This window comes from Colletotrichum godetiae, assembly GCF_030913485.1.
Source record: "Colletotrichum godetiae strain CBS 193.32 chromosome Unknown BDP55scaffold_19, whole genome shotgun sequence".
NCBI classification, from domain to species: domain Eukaryota; kingdom Fungi; phylum Ascomycota; class Sordariomycetes; order Glomerellales; family Glomerellaceae; genus Colletotrichum; species Colletotrichum godetiae.
In genome coordinates, this window is record NW_026851267.1 from 135,338 (window position 1) to 160,941 (window position 25,604).

The 25,604-nt window shown below is 53.9% G+C and overlaps 9 protein-coding genes across 9 annotated transcripts; 5 read left to right on the forward strand and 4 right to left on the reverse strand.

Annotated features, from left to right (window-relative positions):
- Window positions 1-2,431: 2,431 nt before the first annotated feature.
- On the forward strand, window positions 2,432-3,622 carry BDP55DRAFT_551460 (Mpv17/PMP22 family protein; the record flags this gene model as incomplete). Its single annotated transcript, XM_060569112.1, has 4 exons — window positions 2,432-2,500; window positions 2,735-2,825; window positions 2,906-3,450; window positions 3,506-3,622. 4 exons carry the CDS (start codon window positions 2,432-2,434, stop codon window positions 3,620-3,622), a joined length of 822 nt encoding a protein of 273 aa, XP_060429909.1.
- A 1,298-nt stretch (window positions 3,623-4,920) lies between these two features.
- Window positions 4,921-6,879, forward strand: BDP55DRAFT_662665 (phosphoglycerate kinase). The gene is made up of 3 exons (XM_060574820.1): window positions 4,921-5,032; window positions 5,379-5,799; window positions 5,868-6,879. Exons 1-3 carry the CDS (start codon window positions 4,967-4,969, stop codon window positions 6,632-6,634), a joined length of 1,254 nt encoding a protein of 417 aa, XP_060429910.1. The 5' UTR covers window positions 4,921-4,966; the 3' UTR covers window positions 6,635-6,879.
- BDP55DRAFT_662671 (DSS1/SEM1 family-domain-containing protein) lies at window positions 6,838-8,110 on the reverse strand. The gene is made up of 3 exons (XM_060574821.1): window positions 7,508-8,110; window positions 7,169-7,283; window positions 6,838-7,097 (listed from the first exon to the last, which is right to left on the reverse strand). The coding sequence occupies exons 1-3, from the start codon at window positions 7,647-7,649 to the stop codon at window positions 7,058-7,060; spliced, it is 297 nt and encodes a 98-aa protein (XP_060429911.1). The 5' UTR covers window positions 7,650-8,110; the 3' UTR covers window positions 6,838-7,057.
- BDP55DRAFT_116834 (uncharacterized protein) lies at window positions 7,807-8,365 on the reverse strand. The gene has a single exon (XM_060565420.1). The coding sequence runs from the start codon at window positions 8,172-8,174 to the stop codon at window positions 7,866-7,868; it is 309 nt and encodes a 102-aa protein (XP_060429912.1). The 5' UTR covers window positions 8,175-8,365; the 3' UTR covers window positions 7,807-7,865.
- A 734-nt stretch (window positions 8,366-9,099) lies between these two features.
- On the reverse strand, window positions 9,100-15,425 carry BDP55DRAFT_728271 (uncharacterized protein; the record flags this gene model as incomplete). Its single annotated transcript, XM_060579415.1, has 4 exons — window positions 9,100-11,221; window positions 11,270-15,231; window positions 15,286-15,360; window positions 15,408-15,425. The coding sequence occupies 4 exons, from the start codon at window positions 15,423-15,425 to the stop codon at window positions 9,100-9,102; spliced, it is 6,177 nt and encodes a 2,058-aa protein (XP_060429913.1).
- Window positions 15,426-16,707: 1,282 nt separating this feature from the next.
- On the forward strand, window positions 16,708-19,092 carry BDP55DRAFT_631613 (Chs5p-Arf1p-binding proteins-domain-containing protein; the record flags this gene model as incomplete). The annotated part of the gene is made up of 5 exons (XM_060572307.1): window positions 16,708-16,730; window positions 16,790-16,916; window positions 16,976-17,106; window positions 17,162-18,500; window positions 18,550-19,092. The coding sequence occupies 5 exons, from the start codon at window positions 16,708-16,710 to the stop codon at window positions 19,090-19,092; spliced, it is 2,163 nt and encodes a 720-aa protein (XP_060429914.1).
- A 748-nt stretch (window positions 19,093-19,840) lies between these two features.
- BDP55DRAFT_117018 (uncharacterized protein) lies at window positions 19,841-20,874 on the forward strand. Its single transcript, XM_060565422.1, has one exon. The coding sequence runs from the start codon at window positions 20,008-20,010 to the stop codon at window positions 20,488-20,490; it is 483 nt and encodes a 160-aa protein (XP_060429915.1). The 5' UTR covers window positions 19,841-20,007; the 3' UTR covers window positions 20,491-20,874.
- A 224-nt stretch (window positions 20,875-21,098) lies between these two features.
- Window positions 21,099-24,544, reverse strand: BDP55DRAFT_728274 (nitric oxide synthase; the record flags this gene model as incomplete). Its single annotated transcript, XM_060579416.1, has 5 exons — window positions 21,099-23,204; window positions 23,265-23,403; window positions 23,460-23,773; window positions 23,830-24,007; window positions 24,063-24,544. 5 exons carry the CDS (start codon window positions 24,542-24,544, stop codon window positions 21,099-21,101), a joined length of 3,219 nt encoding a protein of 1,072 aa, XP_060429916.1.
- A 257-nt stretch (window positions 24,545-24,801) lies between these two features.
- BDP55DRAFT_715139 (uncharacterized protein) lies at window positions 24,802-25,604 on the forward strand (the record flags this gene model as incomplete). The annotated part of the gene is made up of 1 exon (XM_060578291.1): window positions 24,802-25,604. The coding sequence occupies exon 1, from the start codon at window positions 25,062-25,064 to the stop codon at window positions 25,602-25,604; it is 543 nt and encodes a 180-aa protein (XP_060429917.1). The 5' UTR covers window positions 24,802-25,061.

Genomic DNA, 25,604 nt, shown 5'->3' on the forward strand with positions numbered 1-25,604 from the left:
ACAGCAATCGCCCGGCTCCCGAGAAGCGAATTGCATCAGGTTGCGGAAAAGGGGGGTATCTGTCCGGGAAGTGTGTTGCGATGGTGTTGACGTTGCCGACGGCCGACAGCTTGAGATAGTAGGTAGCATTGACAACGTGAATGCCCCGACTCAGTTGGATGGGTGTCTTCATCTCTTCATACTTTTCATTCTTTACCACGGCCATCTCGAGAGATTAAGCAGGAGGGAGGCGATGAGAAACAAAATGTGACAGATTAAAACAAAGTAGTGGTTGCCGCGATCAGGTAGGACGGTCAGGGTTCATCCTGCTGGGCAGGACCCCTATGTTTAACAAGCTCATGCTTTCACCGCAGCGCCGTTCCGTAACTCTGTTTCGATTGGGCGCGAGGCGGGAGGGCGTCATAGTCATGTTGGCTTTGGACACATGAGATTGTTGGGAAGGATGTGACTTGTTCATCAGCCGGTCCGTTCTACGGGGAGTCTGGAATGAAAAGCTTGACGAGGTGATAAGTGGGTGACATGCCGCTCTGTACCCTGGCTCTATCTCTTTCTCCTACCAATGCTATGAGCAATGATGGCATTATTCTTCTTCTTGTGATTTCTATCCTTTACTTTTCTTAGAGCGCATATTCCATGTTGAATATATCAGATATAAGAAGTAACAATAATAAAAGCAGTAGCAGCAAGAATAGTAGGAATATCTGTAGAGCCAAGGTACATCGTGTTGAGCGGCAAGGTACTGTGTGGTAAGTCAAAAATAGTGGTGAGAATAGAAGCTTCACCCCCGTACGTCACCAGCCATGCGATGGTCGTGGGAAACAGCGGTTACCCCACGATTGTACGCGTGTATGAAACGGGAGCATTGATCGGGAGAGCGAGAGTCGTGTTTGGGGTTTCTGTGCAGGGACGGGGCTAAAGGGTGTCAGTCGGTTTGAAGAAACGGACGAAGTTTGTGGATGCGTGTGTGTGTAGTCCCGTCTGAATAAGGTGCCTCGCACATGAGGCTGTCTTTGGATGAATATACAACACTCTTGGTCTGAGGAGTGAGGGTCGGTGTAAGTGAGTGAGTGAGTGAGTGAGCGAGTGAGGTGAGGTGAGGTGGTGGTGAGTGACCTTGGATGGACACTGACTGGTGAGAGAACCTGAGGTCCCGAGAAGGATGCGCGAAGGAGGTGGTGGTGGGGGGGGGGGCGCAGGTTGGCGAATGCACTGTGCGTCGCACGGAGGATTGCGGCTTCGGTAAGGTCGGGGGCCGTCGGGGAGCTCTCGAGGTCCGGCGTCCACCCGCATTGTCTTTGCTGCCCATGTTTCTGTCAAAAGTTGTGGTCAAATGGTCAAGACTACGTATCCAATTTTAGCTGGGCGATTCTGCGGCCTACCTGATGGTGATCTGTGGGGAAGTGGTCCGTCCAGTGGATGGAAGGGAAGGTGCCAACGTCACAGTGTTAATTCCGAAGAAGGTGTGGCTTGGTCCGAATATCCGCCGATGGAGTTGAGAATGGGGAGGAAAGAGCTCTCTGTACGGATACCTAGCAGGTGACTGCCGTGACTGCCTGATGCCTCACCTTCCTTTCGTGGACGGACAGGACGGGAAGATACTTGTCGGTTGTATCTTTTAGAGTTCCATTGCTTTGAAGCACGCAAAGCAGCAAACCTGCAGCACCATTCCATCGTCTTGTCTTATTCCCGCCCTTTTCTTACTGCCTGCAGTCAAGCAAGGCAAATAGATACCAGGATCAATCTTTCTCGGTTGCAGGGCGCTTCATTACCTGCGTTTGGACTTGCTCCATTTCTTTTTAGATCCTGTCCCTCCCATCTCTTCCTCCCTCTCCTATTATATTCCCCTCCCGTCGCATCCGTCCTACATCGCCTTTGCCAAGTGTGAAGATCTTTTTCTTCTTCATTTTCATTGCTACTGACTTGCTACTTGCTGTCACTGCTTTCCTGTCAGACCAGCGGGAACAAAACCTCCGTCGCCTCCTCCAAATCACCAAATCAGCGATACCGGCCAATCGTCCGCGCCTCCCGTGCGCCACAGCGAAGCACATCAGTACCCTTTTCTCTCGCTACGGTGTCGTCATTCGTCACTCGTCACTTCCCATACCCAGCCTTTCGAAGCCACCGCCTGCAGAGAGCACATCAAGGGTCCTCGTCACCCTCGATCATATCTTTTTCTGCATCCCTCCCGTTTCACTTCGATTTGCTTGCCAAATCGTTACCTCATTTTGAGGCAATAGGACGAATCGATAGCGGCGCACCTTATCGATCCGGCTCTCCCAACCCGAAGCCAAAAGCACAAACCAACACAGCCGAACCAAACCGAACCACCGCCTTCCGGTCGCCGCCACTCTTCTCTCGTTTCATTCTTTATCATTTCCCTCTTCTAGAAATTCATTCCCACCCCGGGCGCCTCCTCTCGTAATCCGTCACCATGTCGTGGGAACTATCTCGCCGTCGCATTGTCCGAGCTGTCAACAGCAAATACATTTACGGACGTCTCGTATGCCAACCCCTTCCATAGCATTGTCGTACCTGCTCCATTCGTTCCTTTTCGTGTTGCTCCTAGAACATTCCTCGCACGATCGAATCTGAATCATTGCCTGCTTGTCTCGCTTTCCCGTCCGCCACATTTGTACTCCCTGCGCTCTCTGCCATCGCTGCATCATTTCCATCTACGCTGATTGCGCCGCACCTGATTAAATCAACTTTGCGCTGACCTACGACCTGCCTCTAGCCACTGCTTCACGCAGTCATCATCCTTATCGAAATGGCGCTCGTTGCCAGGTTGGTGTCAAAGTTCAACCAATACTACGATGAACGGCCACGTACGTGCCACCAAGACTCGGAAATCTAGAGTTCGCCACATCATGATACATCACCCATACTGACTGCTTCCTTCCAACAGTGCTCACCATGATGGTGACCAACGCCATCCTCGGTGGCATCGCCGACACGACAGCACAAACAGTCACCGCTCTCCGTCTGAAAGCTGTCCGTAAGCCTGGTGGCGTCGACAAGCACGATGGCATCGCTATCGAGATCCATGACCTCGACCTCAAGAACCCCTTCTACGAGAAGGACCTCATTCCCGACCACAGCAATCTCCCTCCTCCGTTCGACTTCGAGCGCCTGACCCGCTTCATGGCCTACGGTTTCGGCATGGCGCCCCTCCAGTTCCGCTGGTTCAAGTTCCTGTCGGCCACCTTCCCCATCACCAAGACCAGCGCCTTCATCCCCGCCATGCAGAGAGTCGCCTTTGACCAGCTCATCTTCGCACCCTTTGGTCTGCTGTGCTTCTTCTCTGTCATGACCGTCGCTGAGGGTGGTGGACGCCGTGCCGTCATGAGCAAGCTGCGTGACATGTATATCCCCACACTCAAGGCCAACTTCATTGTCTGGCCTGCTGTGCAGGTTGTCAACTTCCGCCTGATGCCGATGCAGTTCCAACTGGTCAGTTCAAGCGATCGAACGGTGGAAATTGGCAGGAAATGCTAACACTTTATAGCCCTTCGTCTCCACGATCGGTATTGCCTGGACCGCCTACCTCTCCCTCACCAACTCGTCCACCGAGGTTGATAACCGCCCCGGAGCCCGCGAGGACGATCACATTCGCCTCAGCTAAATTCGATAACTACCCTTGATTTCCTCACATTTTCAATCTGCAGGTCGGCATGGGATAGGTCTGGTCAACAACCATGGCGGACAAAGGAGAAGGTTATACCAATCAAGCCTAGCTGTGCTTAGGATTTCGCGCGATCGTTATAAAGAAAAGACAGCGACGGCATGCACGGCATGGGCTGCTTCAACGGATACAGGCGTCTGGTGTTTTGGATCCGAATAATGGATATTGGACGGCCGTCTTTTTATCGTCTCTCTTTTGTAGTAAGCAGTTGTAAAACGCAACGGAATTGAACAAGATGGTTGATCTCTGATATCAGATGCTTTGAACTATGTGTGGTCTGAGAATGTTGTAATAGTTCCGGTTTTGGACCGGCGTATCTCTCGGCCATATTTGAAGCTTGTCACTGAGAGCAAACCCCGGTCACCTTGGCTCAAGGGGGGATGTTGCTGGGAAATGCTAGAGCAGGTTTTTAAGCACAGCCCTTGGAACAGGATTGACATATACCAATAATAGCGGGTGAAACGGAAGCAAAAGGTAGCCAAGATGCTGCAGGTTCTATCCTCGTGTTTTGTTTTGCCTCGTCTCCCGTGTCGGGCGATGTTTGGCTGCGGTCCGTTGATTCCGGGCGGACGGCCGTGACCGGGGGCGGGGGCGTGGTTGAGGAGCAAGCAAAAGCGCAGTGCAGTTTCTGTGAGGTATCAGACTACCATCACGTCACACACCCATGGCGGGGCAGGCCGCAAGCACTGCATCTCAGCACCCCCGTTGTCGCACCTGGCCGATTTAGTGGGAAAGCAATGAACAGGGCACCTAAGGTATGGTAGGTAAGCACGGCTCACCTCCACTGATACGCTCAATCTACCAGACCTGCAGGATGGCCGAAAATCAACCCCGCCAACAGCAAAAAAAAAAAAAAAAAAGTCATGCAAAAAACCGCCGAGTGAAAATGCCCCTCCTTTTACCTCATCCTGCTGGCTCTGTCGGTAGCGCCCAGGTCGCTGGCAGTAGCAGTAGCACCCCACCATTGCAAGCTTCCCAACGTGAGGTGCCCGGGCGTGTTGAACCACTCGAATTGACTGATTGCTGCATGTTTTACCCCCTGCCCGCGCCGTCTTTAGAAATGTCCGGCGTGGTGTCCCTCCCTCACTCCATCCATCCCACCTTAAGGTAGGTACCTCAGGTAGGTGAGGTGAGGTGGGCAAGGTAGGTAGCCTGGTAGCTAGCTAAATATACCTCAGACCTTTTACTTCCTCAACGTCTTCCCTCCCCTCCTCCTCTTCTTCTCTTCAACCTTCAACTTCTACCTTTCATCCTCACACATTTGCGCACCTCACAACCGCAATCATGTCTCTCGCCAACAAGCTCTCCATCACCGACGTCGACCTCAAGGGCAAGCGCGTCCTCATCCGCGTAAGTCATACCACTCTAACCATGTACATGCCCTGGCGTTGAGAATTGCTGGGGACGGTCCTGGTGTTGTTGGTGGTGCTGTTGCTGCTGCTGCTGTTGCTGTGCTGCGCTGCTGCTCAGATTACCCCACCATGCCACCATGCCACTCGCGCCTGAACCCGGGTATCACCTCACACCCGTTCCGTATTCTGGCGATACGGGACGAGCCGCGGGTATTCGACTCGGCCACCCTCCACATGCTTCCCTTGACGGCATTGGAATACACCGAGACCGTTAGGCACGCTTTCAAGAGCCGCTGCCCACTGAGCCGGGACTACTGAACACCCCTAGCTAACCCCTCACTTAGGTCGACTTCAACGTCCCCCTCGACGCCGACAAGAAGATCACCAACAACCAGCGTATCGCCGGTGCCGTCCCCACCATCAAGTACGCCATCGACAATGGCGCCAAGGCCGTCGTTCTGATGTCCCACTTGGGCCGTCCCAACGGACAGGAGAACCCCAAGTACAGCCTGCAGCCCGTCGTCCCCGAGCTCGAGAAGCTGCTCGGCAAGAACGTCCAGTTCGCCAAGAACTGCGTCGGCAAGGACGTTGAGGACCTTGTTAACAAGGCCACCGACGGCCAGGTCGTCCTTCTCGAGAACCTGCGCTTCCACATTGAGGAGGAGGGTTCCGCCAAGGACAAGGAGGGCAACAAGACCAAGGCTGACAAGGCCAAGGTTGAGGAGTTCCGCAAGGGCCTCACTGCCCTCGGTGATGTCTTCATCAGTATGTTTCCTTACTCTTATCTGACATTGACAATCATATCTAGTACCGTAGGCTAACTCGATTACCAGACGACGCCTTTGGCACTGCTCACCGCGCACACTCCTCCATGGTCGGTGTCGACCTGCCCCAGAAGGCCTCCGGTTTCCTCATGAAGAAGGAGCTCGAGTACTTCGCCAAGGCCCTCGAGAACCCCCAGCGTCCCTTCCTCGCCATCCTCGGTGGCGCCAAGGTCTCTGACAAGATCCAGCTCATTGACAACCTGCTGGACAAGGTCAACACCCTCATCGTCTGCGGTGGCATGGCCTTCACCTTCAAGAAGACTCTCGAGAACGTCAGCATCGGCGACTCTCTCTTTGACGAGTCCGGCTCCAAGACCGTCGGCAAGCTCGTCGAGAAGGCCAAGGCCAACAACGTCAAGCTCGTCCTCCCCGTCGACTACGTCACCGCCGACAAGTTCGACAAGGACGCCAAGGTCGGCTCTGCCACTGACGAGTCCGGCATCCCCGATGGCTGGATGGGTCTCGACTGCGGCCCCAAGTCTATTGAGCTCTACAAGCAGGCCATTGATGAGTCCAAGACCATCCTCTGGAACGGCCCCGCTGGTGTCTTTGAGTTTGACAACTTTGCCACCGGTACCAAGTCGACGCTCGATGCCGCCGTCGCCGCTGCCGAGGGCGGCAAGATTGTCATCATCGGTGGTGGTGACACGGCCACCGTTGCCGCCAAGTACGGTGTCGAGAGCAAGCTCAGCCACGTCTCCACCGGCGGCGGTGCCAGCTTGGAGCTCCTCGAGGGCAAGGAACTGCCCGGTGTCACTGCTCTGTCGAGTAAGTAAATCATTCCTCGTACAGTGGAGGATGAAGCCTCTGTGGACTCGATCGGTCTGATAGATGGGAAAAGGCCGGGCTGGTAAGGCCAGTCTTTAGGGCTCGGGATGAAAGAAATGCGCTTGCGGGATGCAACGAACGCAGAAGCACATGCCGGAAAAAGGGGGGCGCTCATGATGAACGTAATGCCCTCGTGTCATGTCCTAGGATCCTTAAACGTCACGATATCAAATAAACAGTAAAAGTTGAGACACGTCTCGTCCCAAAGGTGGATTTGAAAACCTCGCGTGCCCTGTTGTGATTTCATTCCTGGTATGTCGCCCAGTCGTATAGAGCCCGTTACGTAGTGTGTAGTCTATGCCGTGATCCCCACCCAGTCACCCATGCGTCATCCTGCCTCCCGTTATCGTACCACGCACACCGTGGATTGTTCATCGCCTCTTGGATGCCTCGACCTTCTTCAACTCCTCCCTGCAGTATTGTTAGCAACTCTGGCTGGTATGGTTTCAGGACCTTTGAGGGTCGAGGGGTGGTTATCATACTTCAACTGCGCCGAGAAGTCGTCGCTCGTGTCATCGTCATCCCAGCTCTCCTCCCACAGGTGCTGCGTCGAGCCACTGCCGCCCGCAGCTGCCTCGGTCTCTTCCTGGGGCCAGTCTGTCGCCAGTCGTAGTTAGCATTCTGTCATTTGGCAAACGAAGAAGAGTAGCGTTGCGTTCGTCTTTATTGCTGATGATGACCCTCTCCAACATGGCCTTTGAGTAATGATGAACACCGATACAAGGGTGTCATCATCCTCAGCTTAAAGCTGAAGCAGTAGATGCCTTCCAAACACCATGGGAAGGGTATCGATAGGGAGGGTGGAGAGATGGAAGACGTACCATCAACAGGGAAATCCTCAAACTCGTCATCCTCGCCGAGCGCGGGCTTCTTCGCCGCCGCCTGCTGCTGCGTCGTCTCGTCGGCCTTGGGGTCTGCGGCGGAGGCGGTCTTGTCCTGGGGCTTTGCGTCCGAGGAGGCCATTTTTGTGCGGGAATGTGATCTTGTGGTGGTGGATTGGAAAGTCAAGGCTACGAGGACGGCTGGCTGTTCTTTGCGGGATTGCGGTTATCGTCACCTGAAGGGAGGGTAGGATTGAGTCGGAGTGTAGAGGGTTTCGTGGGTTCACGGTGTTGCTGATTGGTGTTGTGGTGGAGTTTGTGGTGTTGAATGTTGCGGATTGGTGATGTTGGGGAGGAGCTAGCTTGCTTGCAGGCGAATGGAGGTAAACGCGGGCGGACGGTCGGTGGTGGAAGGTTGTCGACGGGCGGAAGTTGCCGGCTGCGGTTGGTGCTGGGTGCTGGTGCTGCTTGCAAGGCGAGGTGAGAGCAGGCGGCACTGGGAAGGCGTAATGCTGGCGCTGGCGTCGGAGGTGGGGTGTGGGATTAGCTTAGGCGTGCTAGTGGGCTGGTGGGATTGAGGTGCACCCCCGTAGCAACTTCTCCCCACTACACACCGAGGTCTACTAAGGTTGAGCTCGGTGAGGATGGCTTCATCTGACGACTCCATTTCCTTCTTCTCCCTGGAGCTTGGGGACTTCTTGAGAACTGGCTTAATTCATTGAGAGAAATGGAGGATTCAAAACAGTGTTTAAAAAAAATATTGGGCTTGTGAGAACGACGGGCAGACTCATGAGAAACTGCCGTGTATGGGGACCGCAGTCTGAGCTTGGGCAAGCAGCCTTAAACTCTTGGGAATATGTTCCATCAAACACGCCAGTCATTCTAACCTAGAAATGAAGTGAACGTCCATTCAGGAAAGAATAAGCAAAATAAACCTGGAGAAGACCAAAAAAACAAATAAAATCAATCCCATGGCATATAGGTAGTATATCAACGGCTGACACTCCTTCGCCACGCAGTGAGTTGCCATGGCCAAACATCCCAGAACCCATGACACTCAAGCATATCCATAGTAATTCCGCCTCTCAACATCCCCCAAACACCCATCGCAATATCCCATCTCCCACCGCGTCTCACGCCTCAACCTCCACACACACCGACCGCGAGTCCTGCCACGCGCACATAATTCCGTCCCGCGCTCGACCGTGTGGCGGCAGTCTTCCTTCTTTACTTTCCAAGCTGTGCACATGGTTGCGAGCTTATTGTCTTGTAGAGCTCGAGGGAAGTTTGATGTCGAATACGCAAGAGAGAGAATCTCAAAGTGTTGTTGGAATATGGGATGAGGATGCTGGAGCTGTTCAAAATCAACTGTGAGCATCTATTTTATATAATATTCTATACGCCTATGACTGTGCTTCTCATGAATCGCAGTTGCTACTATGGAACTGAATGCATAACACTCACACCTTGACACAACCCAGTCGGCACGTCATTATCCATGGTCAGAGAGAAAACACCATGACAAACAACGCCGTCCCACCAAGAAACTAGAACCCCAAGGCCGTCAAGGTCTCTGAAGACTGTCGAGAGTTCTACGCATCCTCGTCTTCGTCTTCCTCTCCCTCTTCTTCCTCTTCCTCCTCACCATCGCCTTCGCCCTCCTCACCTTCCTCGTCATCTTCAGCCTCGTCAGCCTCCTCAGCTTCCTCTCCATCTTCAGCCTCTTCGTCCTCGTCAGCTTCTTCAGTTTCCTCACCATCACCTTCCTCAACTTCTTCACCCTCTTCGCCCTCTTCGCCCTCTTCGCCCTCTTCGCCCTCTTCACCCTCCTCGCCCTCCTCCCCTTCATCACCTTCCTCACCTTCATCACCCTCTTCACCCTCTTCACCTTCTTCGCCTTCTTCAACCTCCTCGCCTTCATCGCCCTCCTCGACCTCCTCGCCTTCATCGCCCTCCTCGACCTCCTCGCCTTCCTCACCCTCTTCGCCTTCATCGCCCTCCTCAGCCTCCTCACCTTCTTCGGCCTCTTCGCCGTCACCCTCTTCTTCCTCTTCCTCCTCCTCCTCCTCCTCTTCTTCGCCTTCTTCTCCCTCTTCGTCATCACCGTCACTAGAGTTATTCGTCTCTTCGGCCCGACCGGAATCCACGCTCTTCCTGAGATTAGGGAACATGAGCGAAGGAGGCGGCTGCTCGTCCCAGTCGTCTGGAACATCGCTAAGTTCACTCTCGTCATCCGCGGAATCGTGAATGCTACCCCGCGGACTAGATGCTGCCGTGGCCTGTGCACGCGTCTCGTCCCCTTCATCGACGTCCATGGCAGTGTCGTCCTTCATCTCCGTATCCTCGCCCTCTTCGACTGTGTCTCCTTCGTTGAGCTCCTCAGTGTCACTGCGCTCCCCGGCGTCTCCAGCGGGGGTATGCGTTCCGTTTCTGCCACTCGAAACCGAACCCACACGAGACTTGGAGGGAGCCACTGAAGGTTTCGGCGCTTCACCGTACCGGGCAAACGCCTGTTCCGCCTTGCGAATGATGTCAGGCCGGCGAACGCCCGCTCTGCGCCTCGGGGCTGCCTCGAGTGCTGATGCCGTCTTGTCACCTTCGCCATTGGCCCCCGAGTCTTGCGCTGATGATGGGTTCAATAGATTGCCCAAGGAAGTAGATGGCTTGAGCTCGGTGCCTCCATCGGCTTCTTCCCTGGCACGAGCCCTCGCGCGCGCCTCGAGAACTTCGTGGGGTTCAGGGCCGGGCAGCGAAGGACCAATCTCCTGGTAAATGATGGCGTAACAGTCGTTGATAAGGTCGTCAATCGCCCCAGCCTTCATGAGACCGCCGTTGAGCTTCTTCAACTCGATCGTCTCCTTCAGGCAGTTGAAGGCAGGAATGTCCGTTGCTGGACCTCCAGCCCATTCTGTAATCCGATCTGCCATAATTTCCAGTTCTTCCATCGAAGTCGACTTGAAAGCGTCTTCCAACGTGGGAGCAATTTGGAAGCCCTGCCGCAATAGTCTAAGGTAGGCCATAGAGCACATTTGCCACAAGTCGCCAAAGTGGTAAAAGTCGGCGCCCTTCTTCCGAAGACGCCGGAGGACCATTTCCAAGTTCACTCTGTCGTTCATGACCACCAAAATCTTTACCATGAAACGAATGTACTGGGACGTATAGACGTGGTGTCGTCCAGAACGCTCCGCGTCGCACTTCCAGACATTCATTACCATTGTCTTGGTAAACATGGACTCTCGAAGGACGTTGAAGGCTGCCTTGGCTTGCACAAGCTCAGGCGATTCGCCATCCTCATCGAAAAGCAGTCGGGCATGACGCATGATGATACGGTGCTGCCAATTAGACTTATCCTTGTCCCGTAGGTGATGCAGATTTCGGATCACGTATTCCTCCCAATCTTCGTTATCGTCGAGAGTGATACCATCTCCGAGTTCCATGCCAAAGGGTTGCCTAGACAAAATATCTGCGCCTTCTTGTGGCTTTAACTCGCCTCGAACAACCAGTTTAAACACTATCGAGACGATCTTGTAGTGCGGTTCTAGAATGGGATCGCTATGCCGCGATTTGGGCACCGCCGAAACAACCTCGACTGCGTGCTCGAGGGCTGATATCAAGTACTCAAGGGATGGGCGGGTCTCCCGGTCCTTTTGGCTAAGCTGATCGATGGGCTTTTGGTACATTTTCCAAAGACATTTCGTAAGCATATATGGGTTTCTGTGTAAAGTTAGCCAATGCTCGGCGCAATTGTCAAGGCCAACTTACCTCCAGTCCATTGGTTTACGCCTCATGGCCCGTTTGAACAAGCCAGCTGCGTATTTCCAAACTTTGTAGTCCTGCATCTGGTCGTGAAGGACCCTCTGGAAGGTTCCGTTTCCCTCACTCTCGATGAAGAATCTCTCTTGGTCTGCATGTTGGAAGGGTTCCATAGCGAGAGGCTCGCGGCTGGATGCGTACAGGCGCATCGCAAAGTTATGGTAAAGCTCGTAGAGAGGATCCTCATCCTCGTCATCGATTTCTGCCTCCCAAGAATTGGACAACGCAAGCGTATAGCAGTGGATCGAATTCCGTTGGAACTTGAGCAACTCGCCGCGTTCCTTGTTCATTTTGTCGGCTGACCACAAAACAGCTTCATCGAGTTCGTAGTCGAAGCACTCGGCTAGGCGGAACCAGGCATCCCACTTATCTGGGGTGAACTGAAGTTGGAGCCGCAAGAAAGTGGCCGCAAGTCGCAAGTCGTCAGTAGCACCAGGTGTTTGCCGCTTGCTCAAATCCACCTGCTTAAACCTCGTCAGGGCGATCATGCCTAGGAGGAAGAACCAGCCATGCCTGGCTAAGGCGCTTTCGGGAGTGTTTACAGCAACGACATCCAACTGGACACCGCCGGTGATGGCTTGATAGAGCCGAAGGGGGTGGATCGGCCGCTTCAGGTACTCGGTAAAGTTCCTCAGGTTGTGAATCATCTGAGGCGTCGACTTTGTTTGCCCAATAGCTCCTTGCATGTGCTCGATGGTCGTCTTGAGGTCTGACTTGAGGAGGTCCTTTCGGGGCATTCTCCTTGCCAGTACCGTAATCTTGTCCACAAGCTGCATAGCATTGCGCTTTTCGAGCTTCTCCGGGGGGCAGCCATGGTCCTGAACCTCTCCAGCCCCAACACCAAGTTTGAGACCGTGGAGGTCGTAAAGCACCTGCCCAAGATAGTCTTCCCAATTTTCAATCTTCTTGAACTTGAGCAACTCCACGCGCATCATCTTCAAGAAGATCTTGTTTGATGCTTTACAACATTTCCTGAGCCCAATTACCTGATGAATCGCAGACAAGAAGTCTGCCAACTCCATTTCAGGGTTGGGGAATATTGTTCCGTTTTGGTTTACGCCGACCTTGACGACCGTGTACTGGAGGCACCATACGCGAACTTGAATTTCACGTAGCTTGTTGAGGAACGGCTGGAATGAGGGACTACTCGGCGGCACACGTGTCATACCGATGCGAATCTCGTCCTCGTGCATCGCCGATACATGAAGCATGCAGCTCAATTTGATGAGAGCAGCCGATGTTGACTTCAGATGGTCTTCGTCGACGATGTCGTAAGCTGAGCTGTCATTCAGAGCCAAAGAAAGTGCAGTGATCAGAAGATCATCTAGCGATTTGAGCATCTTCAACACTAACGGCGGTCTCGTTTCTGGGGCGTTCTTTAGATAACTGTCGCTTTCCAAGTCCGCCGTGAGCATCTCAATAGCTTTGAGCTGGCATGAGAACTGTTTTGTCGAATACTTAATACTGGCGTACGCGTCGCTAAGCCGTGTCCAGAGGAAAAGTCGCAATTCCGTGCTAGTTCCCAGCAGAAACCTCCAAAGATCCTGGAGGCTCTGACTGGCACACTCCTTGATGGGCACTTTCCTCGTCTTGGAGCGGCTAGACGACTCCTCTCCATCTTCCGCCGAATCTTCGAATGGCAGGGTAACGTAAACAGACCCCGGATTCAGAACGGGCTCGAGGTTATCAATGACAGCGACTGGATCGCTAACATTGTCCTGGAAGAGGCCGAGGAAGAAATCCATAGTGGTCAGTTTAGAAATTTCTCTATCGGCCGCCGCCTCCGAAATTTCGGGTATCACCGGATTATTCGGAAGGAACAGTTGATCGATCTCACTTTCTGCAAGGAAATCTCGCAAACTCGTCCAGCATTGCAGGATGTACTCTCTTGACGCGTTCTCCGTAAGAGTCGTCGAAAAGATGGCAGCCCAGAGAAAGCGGCCAGTCAGATTTTCGTTGCCTTCTTCTGCGGCATCCCGTAGCAAAGCTGAAGCCATGTCTAGCCACCGACCCAAGCGACCTCTGGCTTCAACGCGGATGCTGTAGTCAACGACACTATTGGGGTTGGTAATTCTCTCATACACGTCAAGATGGATCTCAAAGAGCATCTCGACGATATTTTTGACAAAACCAAATTCCTTGTTTGCGTCATCTGATTGTCTCGCGCGGTCGAGGTCGTAGTTGATGGCTTGAAGGATATCCTGGTCGAATCTACTAATGACCTGGACGACGGCTGTCTTCAAGGCATCTGACCATTTCGTTTGGAGATAGCTGGGACATATTGTCTTGATCCATTCGTACGCAACGTCTTGCGCGGTCATCCAGGAAGAGTTCACTCGCTTTACAAAAGCAGTGATGCCCTGGGTGTCCTTGAAGGGTGGTATGATTGACATCTTTTGAGACCCCCCCTTGGCATGTTCGAGAAAAGATGATAGGCTCAGAGACGCCTGTGCCTGTTTGTTGAGCAAGATCTTCGCATTCTCCTCACTGAAAGAAACGATCGCATTGCGAAGATCCATGGTTGCTTGGTTCTTGATGGAAGCGCCCCGTTCTTCTGCCGCAAGCGAATCCAACACCTCGCTGATCCGGTCTAGAGTGTCCTGGTTTGTGACTCCAATGTTTTCCAGCATGTTCTTGGTGGCTTGGAACAAGTTTTGGTCAGTGGCTTGGTAAGGGGCCAGCTGAGACGCAAGGACGGCGCTTGGGTCCGGAACCTCCTCCGCGGCTGCAGTCTCTCGTCTCCTAATCCGCTTGCTCCTTTTTTCGACGAGGCTCTCCTCCTCTTGGCCCTCGGGAACGCCAGCTGCTGAATGTGATCGCTTTCGAGAGGGCTGGGAGGCGCTTCGACCCTTGCGAGTGCTCTCAGCAGGTTTATGAGTTTCCCTCGGAACGGGCTCAACACTCTCTGTCTTTTCCGTAGTTCCCTGCTTGTCCTCCTGTACTGAGTTCTCGTCCTTATCTTTGCCGTCCGAACCGTTGGGTTGAGCATCCTGCTCCGGTTGACTTTCCATGACAACGTCTTCGTCGTCATCCGTTTCAGGAAGCTCAATGACGATGCCGCGGCTGGTCTGACCCTTTTCGAGTATGAACTGCACAAGTGCCATACCCAAATCAGCCCAAGATGCAGTCGGGACCGCTACGGTGAGACGGGTGATGCCCACTTCCTCGACATTGGTGCGAGCGGACCCAGTCTCTTTGATCGGATTCGGCAAATACGGGATTGGGTCGATATGTCGTTTGATGAAGTCGGGCATGTCTCTTTTTACCCAAGGGCCCATGATGGGGTGAGACAAGGCGACCTCGTCCGACAGGGCTTGTAGTTGGTCCTTGAGTTGTTGACCGGCGAATCCTTCTGCCAAAGATGGCGGCTCAACCTCGAGAACGGCGGGATCATCGTCGAGTTCGATAGCAGCTTCGAGGCAGTATCTGTTGATCCTTGAACTCTTCAAAGAAGCAGCAACACGAGCCGTGCGGCGCCACAACTCGGCATCAGACGGATCACGGTCAAGGGCGGCATTGAAGTCGACCAGAGCGCTGTGCATGTTTTGGAGGGCATCATCCTTCTCGAAGTAAGAAGACGCATCGTTTCCAGAGGTTCGGGCGGCGTGGCGGGTGCGATCAAGGAGAAATTGACCGCGATTCTTGTATGCGAGGAAGAAAGCCTGGGGAAGACTGCTGCCAGTGGTATCAACATCGGTGGATTGGAGGTCTAGGCTGCCGGCGAGAGCGGAATCGGCTAATAACTGATCTGGTTGTCTTTCTGCTCTGTCGTACTCGGTGGAAGCCTCGGGGTATTTGAAGATTTCGGACTTGAAGAGATCGTCGTAGGCGTCGGAGGCTTCGTCGAAGAATCGAGGGCCTTGAGCATGCAGCTTCAGGGCATTTTGGAAGCGTTTGAGGGCCTCGTCGACCTGGGAAGGAGATTAGTATTGATCGGGATATCGGGGCGAATAATTGGCGCGTACATGAAGCTCGCGGGTGGTGTCGACCTCATCATCGGAGTTCTCCTCGGCTTCGACGTTGATGGCTTGGAAGGCCGGCTGGGTGCTGATATTAGCTTTGGTCGCAAGGGCGAATCGTGAATGACATTCGATAGACGAACCATGTTGTCGGTAGGGTCTTGCGACCGGGTTGATTGAAACGGCGCTCTACTTTATATAATGACGTGGGATGTTCAAGACGATGTGGTTCAGGGCGAATGCGCAGCCATAATGACCTTGGGGGAAAATCGATGCGCGTGGCTGCGAGGACTGACGCGACCAGAGTTCAGGAACGTTAAATTGGTTGCTTGTACTCCGTAGCTGTCGGTACGTATCGCATTGCTCCAGACCTATCCAGGTACAGCTATGGATTCCTGGCTCACAGGGCACTTGCAGCTTTCGCGTCAGACTCTTGCCCAGGGTCAGCTCCCGGCATCCAACTGCAGACTCCCTGATAGGCTGGTAGCGACACCTCAAGGTACCTTACCTCACTCTGTACCTTGGTCTGTAGTGTTAGTACCTACTCTGTGACCGTACGGAGTACAGGACAATGAGACCCAAGGCCCAGGGGTTAGGTTATTCGAGTGTCCGTGCAGCCATTTCTAGCAAGATGTCTTACGTAAGGACTCAACTCGATACAAGCTGGCACCTCAGGAACATGGCAATGCGGCAAACTACCCTACTATGTACATATGCGTTGGACCCACTCGGTCCAGGCCCCGGCTACGTTTGAGTCCCGCCGGCCGTCGAATGGAACTTGGCTTGGAAAAGCGCCCGTGGTCTATCCGTAATTAAATCGTGGCTCTTTGGCGGCCGGCCCTGTCAATCACCTCCAGCAAAGCAGCTCCATCTGCTCTCCATCCCGTCTGTCCCCTGCCAATGACAGAACTCAACTCCCTGTCACTTGCACAACGTCAATCAATATTGAGGTGTTCCAAGCTGGCAGCAGGTTCCTAGTCCTGGACTCCTGGCACACATCAGGTACGGAGTACATCAGGTAGGTACGAATACAGAAAGTCGTGCAGTCCAAGCTTGCCCGCAGCGCCTGCTGTCACTACCTTACCTTACCTCCCGTGCTTCCTTCCCAGAGTGTCCCATTCACGCCGCACGCCGCACGCCGCAATCCCACCTCCAATTCCACCTTGCACAAGCTGGGCCCTTCAATCCTCCATCCCTCGTCAATCTCACCGACCACACCTCGAACCGCCTCCGATCACCAACACATTCATCCCTCTACTCCCAGCCATCCTTTCGAGCGTGCGGGCCAGAATCGCTCATAAGCGCCTTCTCCTGCGCGCACACATGCATCGAATCGCTAGCTCATAACACCGTATCCAGTCCATCCTCATCGAGAACATCGCTTCCACATTGCGCGCCGTCAAAGCTTGACACGCAACAACCGCTGCAATGGTTGCGCCGGCTGTGCCCGAGTAAGTCTACCATCCTCCTTCCATCCCTCCACTGCTTCTTATTCTAATCCATTTGGCAGGCTTACCGAGGAGATTCTCTCTGAATCAATTGAAGCCCGAACCGAGTCCCTCATCTCCCTTCGCGAGCTAGGCCCTCCCGACCTTGTCCATCTCCTGAAGCAGGCCACGAGAAACCCTGGCAAGCAGGTACATGATCATTCATATCCGACCAACCTATACCTGTGCTAATCAGCATCCTCTCGTAGATCGGAGTCTACCACCACGTCACCGGTGTCGACGCTTCCTCCTCGGCCAGTCTTGCTGCCTACATCAACACCCTGACATACCGCGAGCATGGTCAGGCTGTGCAAACAAAAATCTCGGAAGGTCTCTACTGGTATGTGGACTTCTTCCAGATTGAGCTCAAGTTCAAGTAGCTAATCCACTGCTAGCTGTTACAATGCCTTCTCCCGACTCGACATGCGAGTCCATGTAACCATCCCTGGAACCGTCGAAAGCTACTGCGTGGACGAACGAGGCGAGAAGCGGAAGGCGACGGATGACTTGTGGTTGGAGACCTACCTCTGCAGCGTCCTCCGAGCCTACTCCTACGCCGATGACGGTAGCGGAGAGACAATTCGGAAGATTATGGGTGTGCGCAGATACAACCCTGTTACCAACACCGAGACCGAACACCGCTTCCTTGGTGCCGCCGAGCAGCTCTTCTTCCGAGGTATGCATACACTCTTAAGAGCACGCGAGAATTTCCGAGCTAATGGTATCGTAGGCTGGCAGCTGGGTTCAGACTCTGTCGTTCAAGTGCCGAACAATGTCTCAAACCATTTGACCGCAGGCCTCTTGAAGTACTTCCAGACCACCGGACGCCATGCTTCCGGCATTAACCTCTTCGAGAAACTCAGAGACCAGAATATCGAGGTTTCCTCCCTTTTGGCCAAGGTCCTGTTCATGGGCAACGAGGAAGTCCAAGGCGTCAAGGTCCTGCACCAGGCACTGAAAGAGTCGCCGATGGACTACGTCATGCTCGACACGCAGGCTGAGTTCCTTCTCAGAAAGGCGCAGACCGCCGCAACGCCAGAATTGAAGGAAGAGAGGCTTCGCTTGGCCCTGGGCTGTGCCGACCGCAGTACCATTGCCGCTCCTAGTGAATTCGGCACATGGGCGAGACTGGCGCAAGTCTACGTGGCAATGGAGGACTGGGAGAATGCCTTGACCATTCTCAACTCCTGTCCCATGTTCACATACCAGGATAAGGACGCGCCTCAGATGCCCGAGCCGAAGGATGTTCACCTCCCAACTCTTCCAGAGACCCGCTTGGACGAGATCGATAGCGAACCCGAGTCCAGATACTCTGAGCAGGTCGATGCTAGTCTCCTGAACCTCCGTGCTTCGGTTTATAAGGGAACCTTCAAGCAGGCTTACGGCATCCTAACCGAGATGACTTCCAAGATTGGATGGGATCAGCTACTCAAGATCAGAAGCACTGTGTTTGTCATGGAGGACGAGTACCGCTCCGAGAAGCAGGAAACCTCGCAGCCTCAACGTAACCCCAGCACCGACGGCCTTCGTGGAACCCCAGACCCGACGACCAACGGCGATCGATCGGACTCAGAGAGTGACGACGAGGATGGAGATGAGGAGAAGAAGGCAAAGCCGACAGATACCGATTCCACTGCCGAGACCTTGGCACCAAATGGACAGACAGAGGGTGAGGCTGTGGAGAAGCCTACTCACGCGATTGACCCGGGTGAACTGAAGGGCGACGCAGAACCCGTAAGTGTTCAGCCTTTCCTTATGCTGAAGTCATGTTAACACTGAACAGGGTGCGCAGACCGACGACCATCTCTCTAAGCTGAACAATAAGCGGCTTTGCGAGCGCTGGCTTGATAGCCTCTTTATGGTGTTGTATGAGGACCTGCGCGTCTACACGATCTGGCGCACGCAGATGGCCCAGTATCGCGCACAATCCATGCAGTACAAGAAGTCGGCCGAAGAGTGGGAAATTTTAGGCTCTCTGGCAGAGAGACTCCAACACCCAGAAGAAGCCGTGGAGGCCTATAGAGCATGCCTCGCCGCAAGATTCAGCCCCAAGGCCTTGACTGGCATCCTCCGTGTTTTTGAGGAAGGCAAAAACACTCGCGAGACGGTCGCATCAGTCATTCGTCTCGTTACCTGGCAGTACAGATGGTACTCGGAGTTCTCACCAGAGCTTCTCCACACAGTCCGGACGCTTATCGAGCATGAGGGTGCAGTCAAGATCAGAAGCATCATCCAAGCCACCAGCCTCCCACAGAACGTCCTTGATCTGACCCATCATTACGCTGCGCTTTGCGCCACTTTCCGCAGCAGCGGCACCGACGGTTAGGTTTAGGCTGTTATGAGCCAGGAGCCGAGCCATGAGCATCGGCAACACGGCGTTGATGAATCGGAGGGATTTTGTGGTTCAAGATTTTCAAGCCTAGGATGGGATTTGCAGGATGCAGTTGAGCACTCACATGTTCCCACCATCGCAGCGTGCATCGAAGTCATGGTGACAGCACGCTGTGCTGGTAATAATTGAAAAAAAAGAAATATAGGCCACCCTTAGTTGGGAATCAGGGCTATAACGCAGAGTCAAATGATACCTAGTTCTTCACTTGAGAGAGGAGTTCAAAATGGTCAATGTGATGTGAACAAAGAGATGTGTGCTGGATATGAGCTTACCAAGGAATTCTAGACAGGCCGGCACTGGGCCTCAATGCTTATCGGAGCAAAATGTCCGAACAAATGGAGTATCCCACGACCGGATGCTCACGGAGAACCATTTTGCGTGCGCCGCCGATCACACAGCAAAGCTTTTGGGGGCACTGATATCACTTGTACGTCAAATCCATCAATTTTCCATCTCAAACATGGTTGCATTGAGGGTCTATGGAGGTTTGCACGATAATATGGTTGCGGCGTGACATCTGGGCAGTTCGATGTGTGTCGATGAGATAAAACGGTCCCCACCAGCACCACATTTTGGCGGGTGTGGTGATTTCATCGCACAGTGATGCGTGAGATGATGAAGATGACGTCGCCAGGGTTGACTTCAGATGGCGAGGTTGAATGAGAGTTGACGAGGACTACATAAATCGATGCTTCCGAGCTATCGAAAGCATTCCCATCATTGCAATATCAAGCAAACCCATCAGCCACAGACATCAAACAACTTATATTCAAGTTATCATCAATTCCACTTATACCCAACATTCAACCCACGACTCAAACCATTCCTACAACTACTCCAACATCCAAAATGGCACCCTCAAAGGACCAGCTCATGGAGACCGCCGCCCAGGCCCAGCTCGACATGAACACATACCAATCCAAAACGGGCGCCGCCCGCCCCCAGGGCAACGACGACGCAGGCGTCTCCAACATCCAGACGGAAAACCGGTTCCCCGGCGCCAAGGTGACTGTACAAGGCGACCCGATCAACAACGTCTCCTACAAGCCCGAGCAGCCGCCCAAGAACCCTGCCGACAACGACGACGACGTCGTTCCTGCCAAGAAGATTTCTTCGCTTGGCACGCAGGATCAGAAGGATGATATCCTGCTGCAAGGGGAGGGCGCGGTGAGGAATAATGTGGGCGCGAAGGCGCCTGGCGTTGGTGGGGAGAAGTTTAGGGGGTCGGATTACTATGTTCCTGAGAGTGTGCCGGATAGCATCTCTGCGGAGGGGAACATCGCGCCTGAGAGTGTGGTGCAGGCTTCTGCTGAGGCGGAGAACCCTCGGTAAAGGGTGAGGATTTTGGAGTTGAATTTGGACTTTTTCTTGGTTATGGATTCTGGAAGGATAGCGATATCAGGCATTGTATGGTTGTTATGATCTTGATGTACAACAGTAATGAAGCTGCCAGAAGGCTGTAAACCAAACGCATTTCTCCGCAATGAAAGTTTGACAAGAATAAGTGATGCGGTGATGTTACTCGGGAGGAAGCAAGACATAGATAGGAGCAAAAGCGTCAATTGGGCAAGATGTATCGGACTTAATTTCCTGGTTTCCATCGCGTCGAGATTAGACATCCGAAGACTTGTCACTATTGCACTCAGATGGACATCAGGAAGGCTAGTAGTGCATATAAGGGTTAACCATAACGTGTACAGCAGCATATGAAGGCAAGGTTTTTTGTATCGTGTAAGTTGAAATTTGATATTGCTTCTCATGAATTGCTTCTGCAAGGTATCTTCACCCTCGATCTCATCTTGAAACAATTATGAAATCCGCCAACGCCTCGCTTTTGAATCAATCCAATCCGCCGTCTAAATCTATAATGCGCATGCAATGAGACAAGAAAGAGAATATGAAAGAAAAGGGAGAAAACATGAAAAAAGGAAAAAAAAGCCTCAAGTAGCAGGCTGGTAAACATCAGCAACAAAACGATCGCCCAACACCTCCCTAGCATCCCGACCCAACGCCTCGCTCAAATTATTCAAGAAATCATCAACGGCCCTCGGCCTAGCGCACGCAAATACAAGAGCACAATCCTCGATGCTCTTGACTAGCTTCTCTCGAACGCCAGCTTCCAGCATCGCGTCCTGTGCCCTCCTCTTCTCCTTGTTACTCCCCGTCAGCATACAGATGTCGAGGATGCCGGCTTCGCTTGCTTCCTGCACCGCTTCCCGCACAAGAGACTCATCTGCCGCCTTGAAGCCGGCGAAGAGGCTGATCGCGGGACCCTTGGCAGATTTGTCGCCCGATGATCGAAGACGCCGGAGACGGCTCTGTAGGAGTCCGCGGACGGGAGCCATGCCGGAGCCGGTGGTGAAGATGATCATCGGTTTGTCCTGGTTCTCGGCCATGGCCTGCAGGTGCGACGAAGGACGGATCTTGCAGGTCGCGGCACCAAGGGTCTCGAAGCAGTTGAGGTACTTGTCCGAGAACTTGCCGTTGGGGTGGTGCTGTACCAAAAGGTCCATGGTGTTTCCATTCTTTTGCTTCGTCCTTGATCCATCAGAGGCAATGGAGTATTCCCTCGGCTGGATCGTCGGCATCGCGTTGCACAGCGCATCCAGCGTCACGACCTGCCTCCAGTTCGCAGGAATCTGGTGAACCACATTCTCAATGGGGACCTTGGCCAGAGTCTCGGGCTGGGGAAGAGACAGCCACTCAGCCCACTGCGTAGACTTGAAAGGCTGGTCCAAGTCCGCAAACCGCTGGAAGAATTCTCCCACGGTAGGCTCACCGGGAAGACTCAGCCGCTCGTCAGCCTGCACGCCGAGAGCGCCCAGAACGCGAGACACCTTGTTCTGGGAGTTTGGCGGCAGAATCCAGACGCTGCCCATGGTGGGGTACTCGCGGTCGCCCAGGTCGAGGGTGACCCTCTTCATGCCGTCCGCGGCGGTGCCTAGGACAGGTTGTCCGACGACTTTGGCCTGAAACCACGGACGGGTGTCAAAAGGTCTGACCGGGCGAGCGGTCCGCTGCACGTCACTTGTGTTGCTCTCGTCTTGTGGCGGGCTCGACTTTTGGAGCCCCGCGAGAACCTGATCGAAGAACTGGCCGAGGACGGACCAAGGGGGGTTCTCTGTCGCGGTGTCGGCCTCGCGCATGCCAATGAGTCTCTGGGCGTCTCCTTTGCTCAGAAGCTCCTCAATGTCCATGGCAGCCTGGTTGTAGGTATCGGCGTACTCCAGCGACCCATTCGCAAAGATGGCATACTGGCACGAGATGGCCTTGGGGTTCCTCGCCAGCGCGTCGGCAAAGGCCTTGCCGTTCTGCGGAATCTCACCGCGACCCGTCGTGCTGGCGACGACGACCAGCACGTCATCGGGCTCGACCATGGAAATGGGCAGGGCGTTGAGCGTGCACGGCACCACGACGGACCCCAACTTGGGGTTGATGTCGCACGCGTGCTGCAGCTGCGCGCACAGCCTCTTGCAAAGCTTGATCGCGACGTTGCCCGAGCTGCAGAAGCCAATGTAGATCCTGCGCCCGGGCCCCCGGGGGCTCAACGGCGTCAGGGGCGTGGTGGGCCTGACGAACTGCTGCTGCTGCTGCTGCTGCGAGGGCGGAGGAATGGGGAGGAAGTGTGACGGGGAGGAGGCGGTGCCGAAGGGGGAGACTGGCGTAACGGGCCTGGTGAGGGAGATGGACGGCACCACGGGGATGGAGATGTTGAGCTTCGTGTCCGAGGAGTAGTGGTGAGAAGGCCGCGCGGGGCGGGTGAGTCGTTGCCGGCGCCAGGCCTTGATGGGATCTTGGGCGTGGCGGCAGATCAAGGGCTTCGGTTGGTAGTTTGGCGAGCCGCCGCGATGCCAGATGGGAATGATGGAACCTTGGGGCGGTGCCAGCCAGTACGGGTCAGAAGGGAGACGGAAGCCGTTGTTCATGAGATGCTCGTCATCGAACTGGGCGAATTGCTCGGCCGCGCCAAGGGAATCTGACATTCTGACGCCCGCCTGAGCGAAGGACCAGTATGTGGCGTAGTTGAGCTCGAGCTGCGCGCGGGACTGTGATGTGACTGTTAGCGGATGCATTCTCAATGCGATGAACATGCAAGATAGGCTTACCAACACCGCCAGACGCTCGTAGTCTGGGAGGTCATCTACATCGCCATCGACCAAGCCAATGGCTTTAGCGACCTGCGGAAGCGCGTTGAAGCGGAACGAATCTGCGAGGTTACGAACACCAATCTCGGCATCCATGAACCTGCGGTTGCTTTGTCAGTGGTTGTTGTTATTGACAGCAAGACATGCCAAACTCACCATCCAATAAAGGGCGCCGCGGTGTATTGCACGCCGCCGATGCTGAAGCCAAGACGGCTGAGTGCCGGCGCAGGAACCCAACGCAGGCCAAGGGTCTCGAGCTCGGGGTGCTTGGGATGGCGGATATGCACCAGAGGGAATGCGTCCTTGGGGAGCTCGGTGATGACGGGTTCTTCTCCCTCGGCCATGGTGACGAGAGGGAGCAGATCCCATTGTGAGCGGAAGCGCGGCGGTGTCCAGCCGAGTTCGATGATGGCGTTTGTGAGTTCGACGTTGGCGGGGTCTCCGAGGATTGTGCCGTTTGATTGTTGGTACTTTTGTCGTGTGTTAGTCAATGCTTGTTTCTCACATAAGGGGGAGAAAGACTTACCCCTGCAAAGGATAAGAGTTGTGAGTTCCAGATCATGGGACCGCGGCTGTCAATGTCTCTGGGAGGGAAGACGAAGACTGTCGGGTTGATTTCACCCGAGTTGTAGGCCACTCTCAAGTTCTCAATGAGAGTCTCGGCCATCTTTTTGCTTGTCCGGACATGTCTCAGGTCGCATAGCCTGCCAACAACTATTAGTAAACAACTCGTTATCAGACTTGAAGCTTTTCTCATACCTCAAGTTGCTATACTCTGATCGCATAATGCATTTCCGAGCATGCTTCCAAGCCGTCCGGAGACCGAACTCGAGTTCCTCAAAAGTCTGCGTCCACAGGCCACCCACCAAGCCAACCGTTGCTGCCGGTGGCGCCTCCGCTCCGCATTCGGACGCCGTTGTGAACTTGCCCTCTGTCGAATTCTTTTGAATCTCCTGAAGGACCTCGTGTGCCCGGTGGTGAAGTTGCTCCGTGTCAATGAGACCGTCCTTGTACATTTGCTGGAGAAAGTCGAGCGCATCCTCGCGGACTTGAGTGTATGACTGATTCCGGCCGACGCGCTCCTCGTCCATGTGCGTCATCCGACCCGATTGGCAAAACTTTGTTGTGCAGCCCGTTGAAGAGAGAGAAGGGTATTGTGAGCGAATGTTGGCGAATTCTTGTTCCGCTGAGATTTGCCGCGGCGGCTGGGCGAGTGTGCCTTGAAGGAATGGGCACGCCATTGTGTTGTGTGTGAGTGTATATGTAATGTAAGTTGAAATTTGGTAAAACTGGGATATCGACCCGTGCGAAGTCGAATACTTCTTCGTTTCTCCCCAAGACTTTGAGGGTGCAGACCCAAAGAGGCTTAAAGCATAGAAGTGAGAATAAGGTAAAGTCTTAGTGCATCTGTAGATCGGTGTTATTCCAAGTGCGAGTCAGAGTGGAGTCTTTGAGTGAAAATTGATGATGGCGGCATCGGCATCCAAGCGAATGACTAAGTTTAAGCGCCAGTGTGGTTGTGATGATCTCCAGACGGGAAAGCCAAAAACAAAAAGAGTGGACGAACCCTCCAACTTTATAATACTCGAAAAACCTCAAACAAAGGAATTAAGACAACAAAACTCTGAATGTTAGGACGACTTAGTGCCAGAGAGAGCTGAGCCCTGCCGTGGACGCTCATCTTCCCAGGTTTTTGGCTTGCATCACCCCCCCGTCTGATATTGGACACACCGGTTCCCCTTCCTTCTGAGCAGCCACATGGGCCGCCTTTTCCTCCAACAGGATGATGGCACATCAGTCAACCTCGTGCTCGAGGCAATACATCACAACCCACTATGTTGTGAGGAGGGTAGTACATGCTGTCTCAGGCAGGCTGGTGCAACTCACTTGCTGAATGGCTGGATCCATTGGCAAGGGGGTCGAGAAATGTTGTTCAGCCCCCCAATCAAGGGGCAACTTGGTTATGGTGGTTCCAAAAGCCACCGCAATGTCAACACTCTCGTGTACGAATGTTTACGAAGCATGGGGATTTCCCACACGAAGAGGGAGCAGCAAGCAGTAAACGGGCATGGACTTTGTACGAAAGTGGGGGATGACGGCGATGAGAGCGTCCTAGCGCTGCGATGCCATCTGACATGGAGGGCGGTCTTCGGGACCGATGTTATGAGCTGGCCGAGTGTTGGTGTTGGTGGGGAGGCTGAGTTTGGGAATCTCTCACTTCTCACTTACAACATGCACGGCCGTTTCCCCCTCAAGTCAACCTTTTCCCAAACAAACGGCTCCAAGTCGTCGATGAGGTAG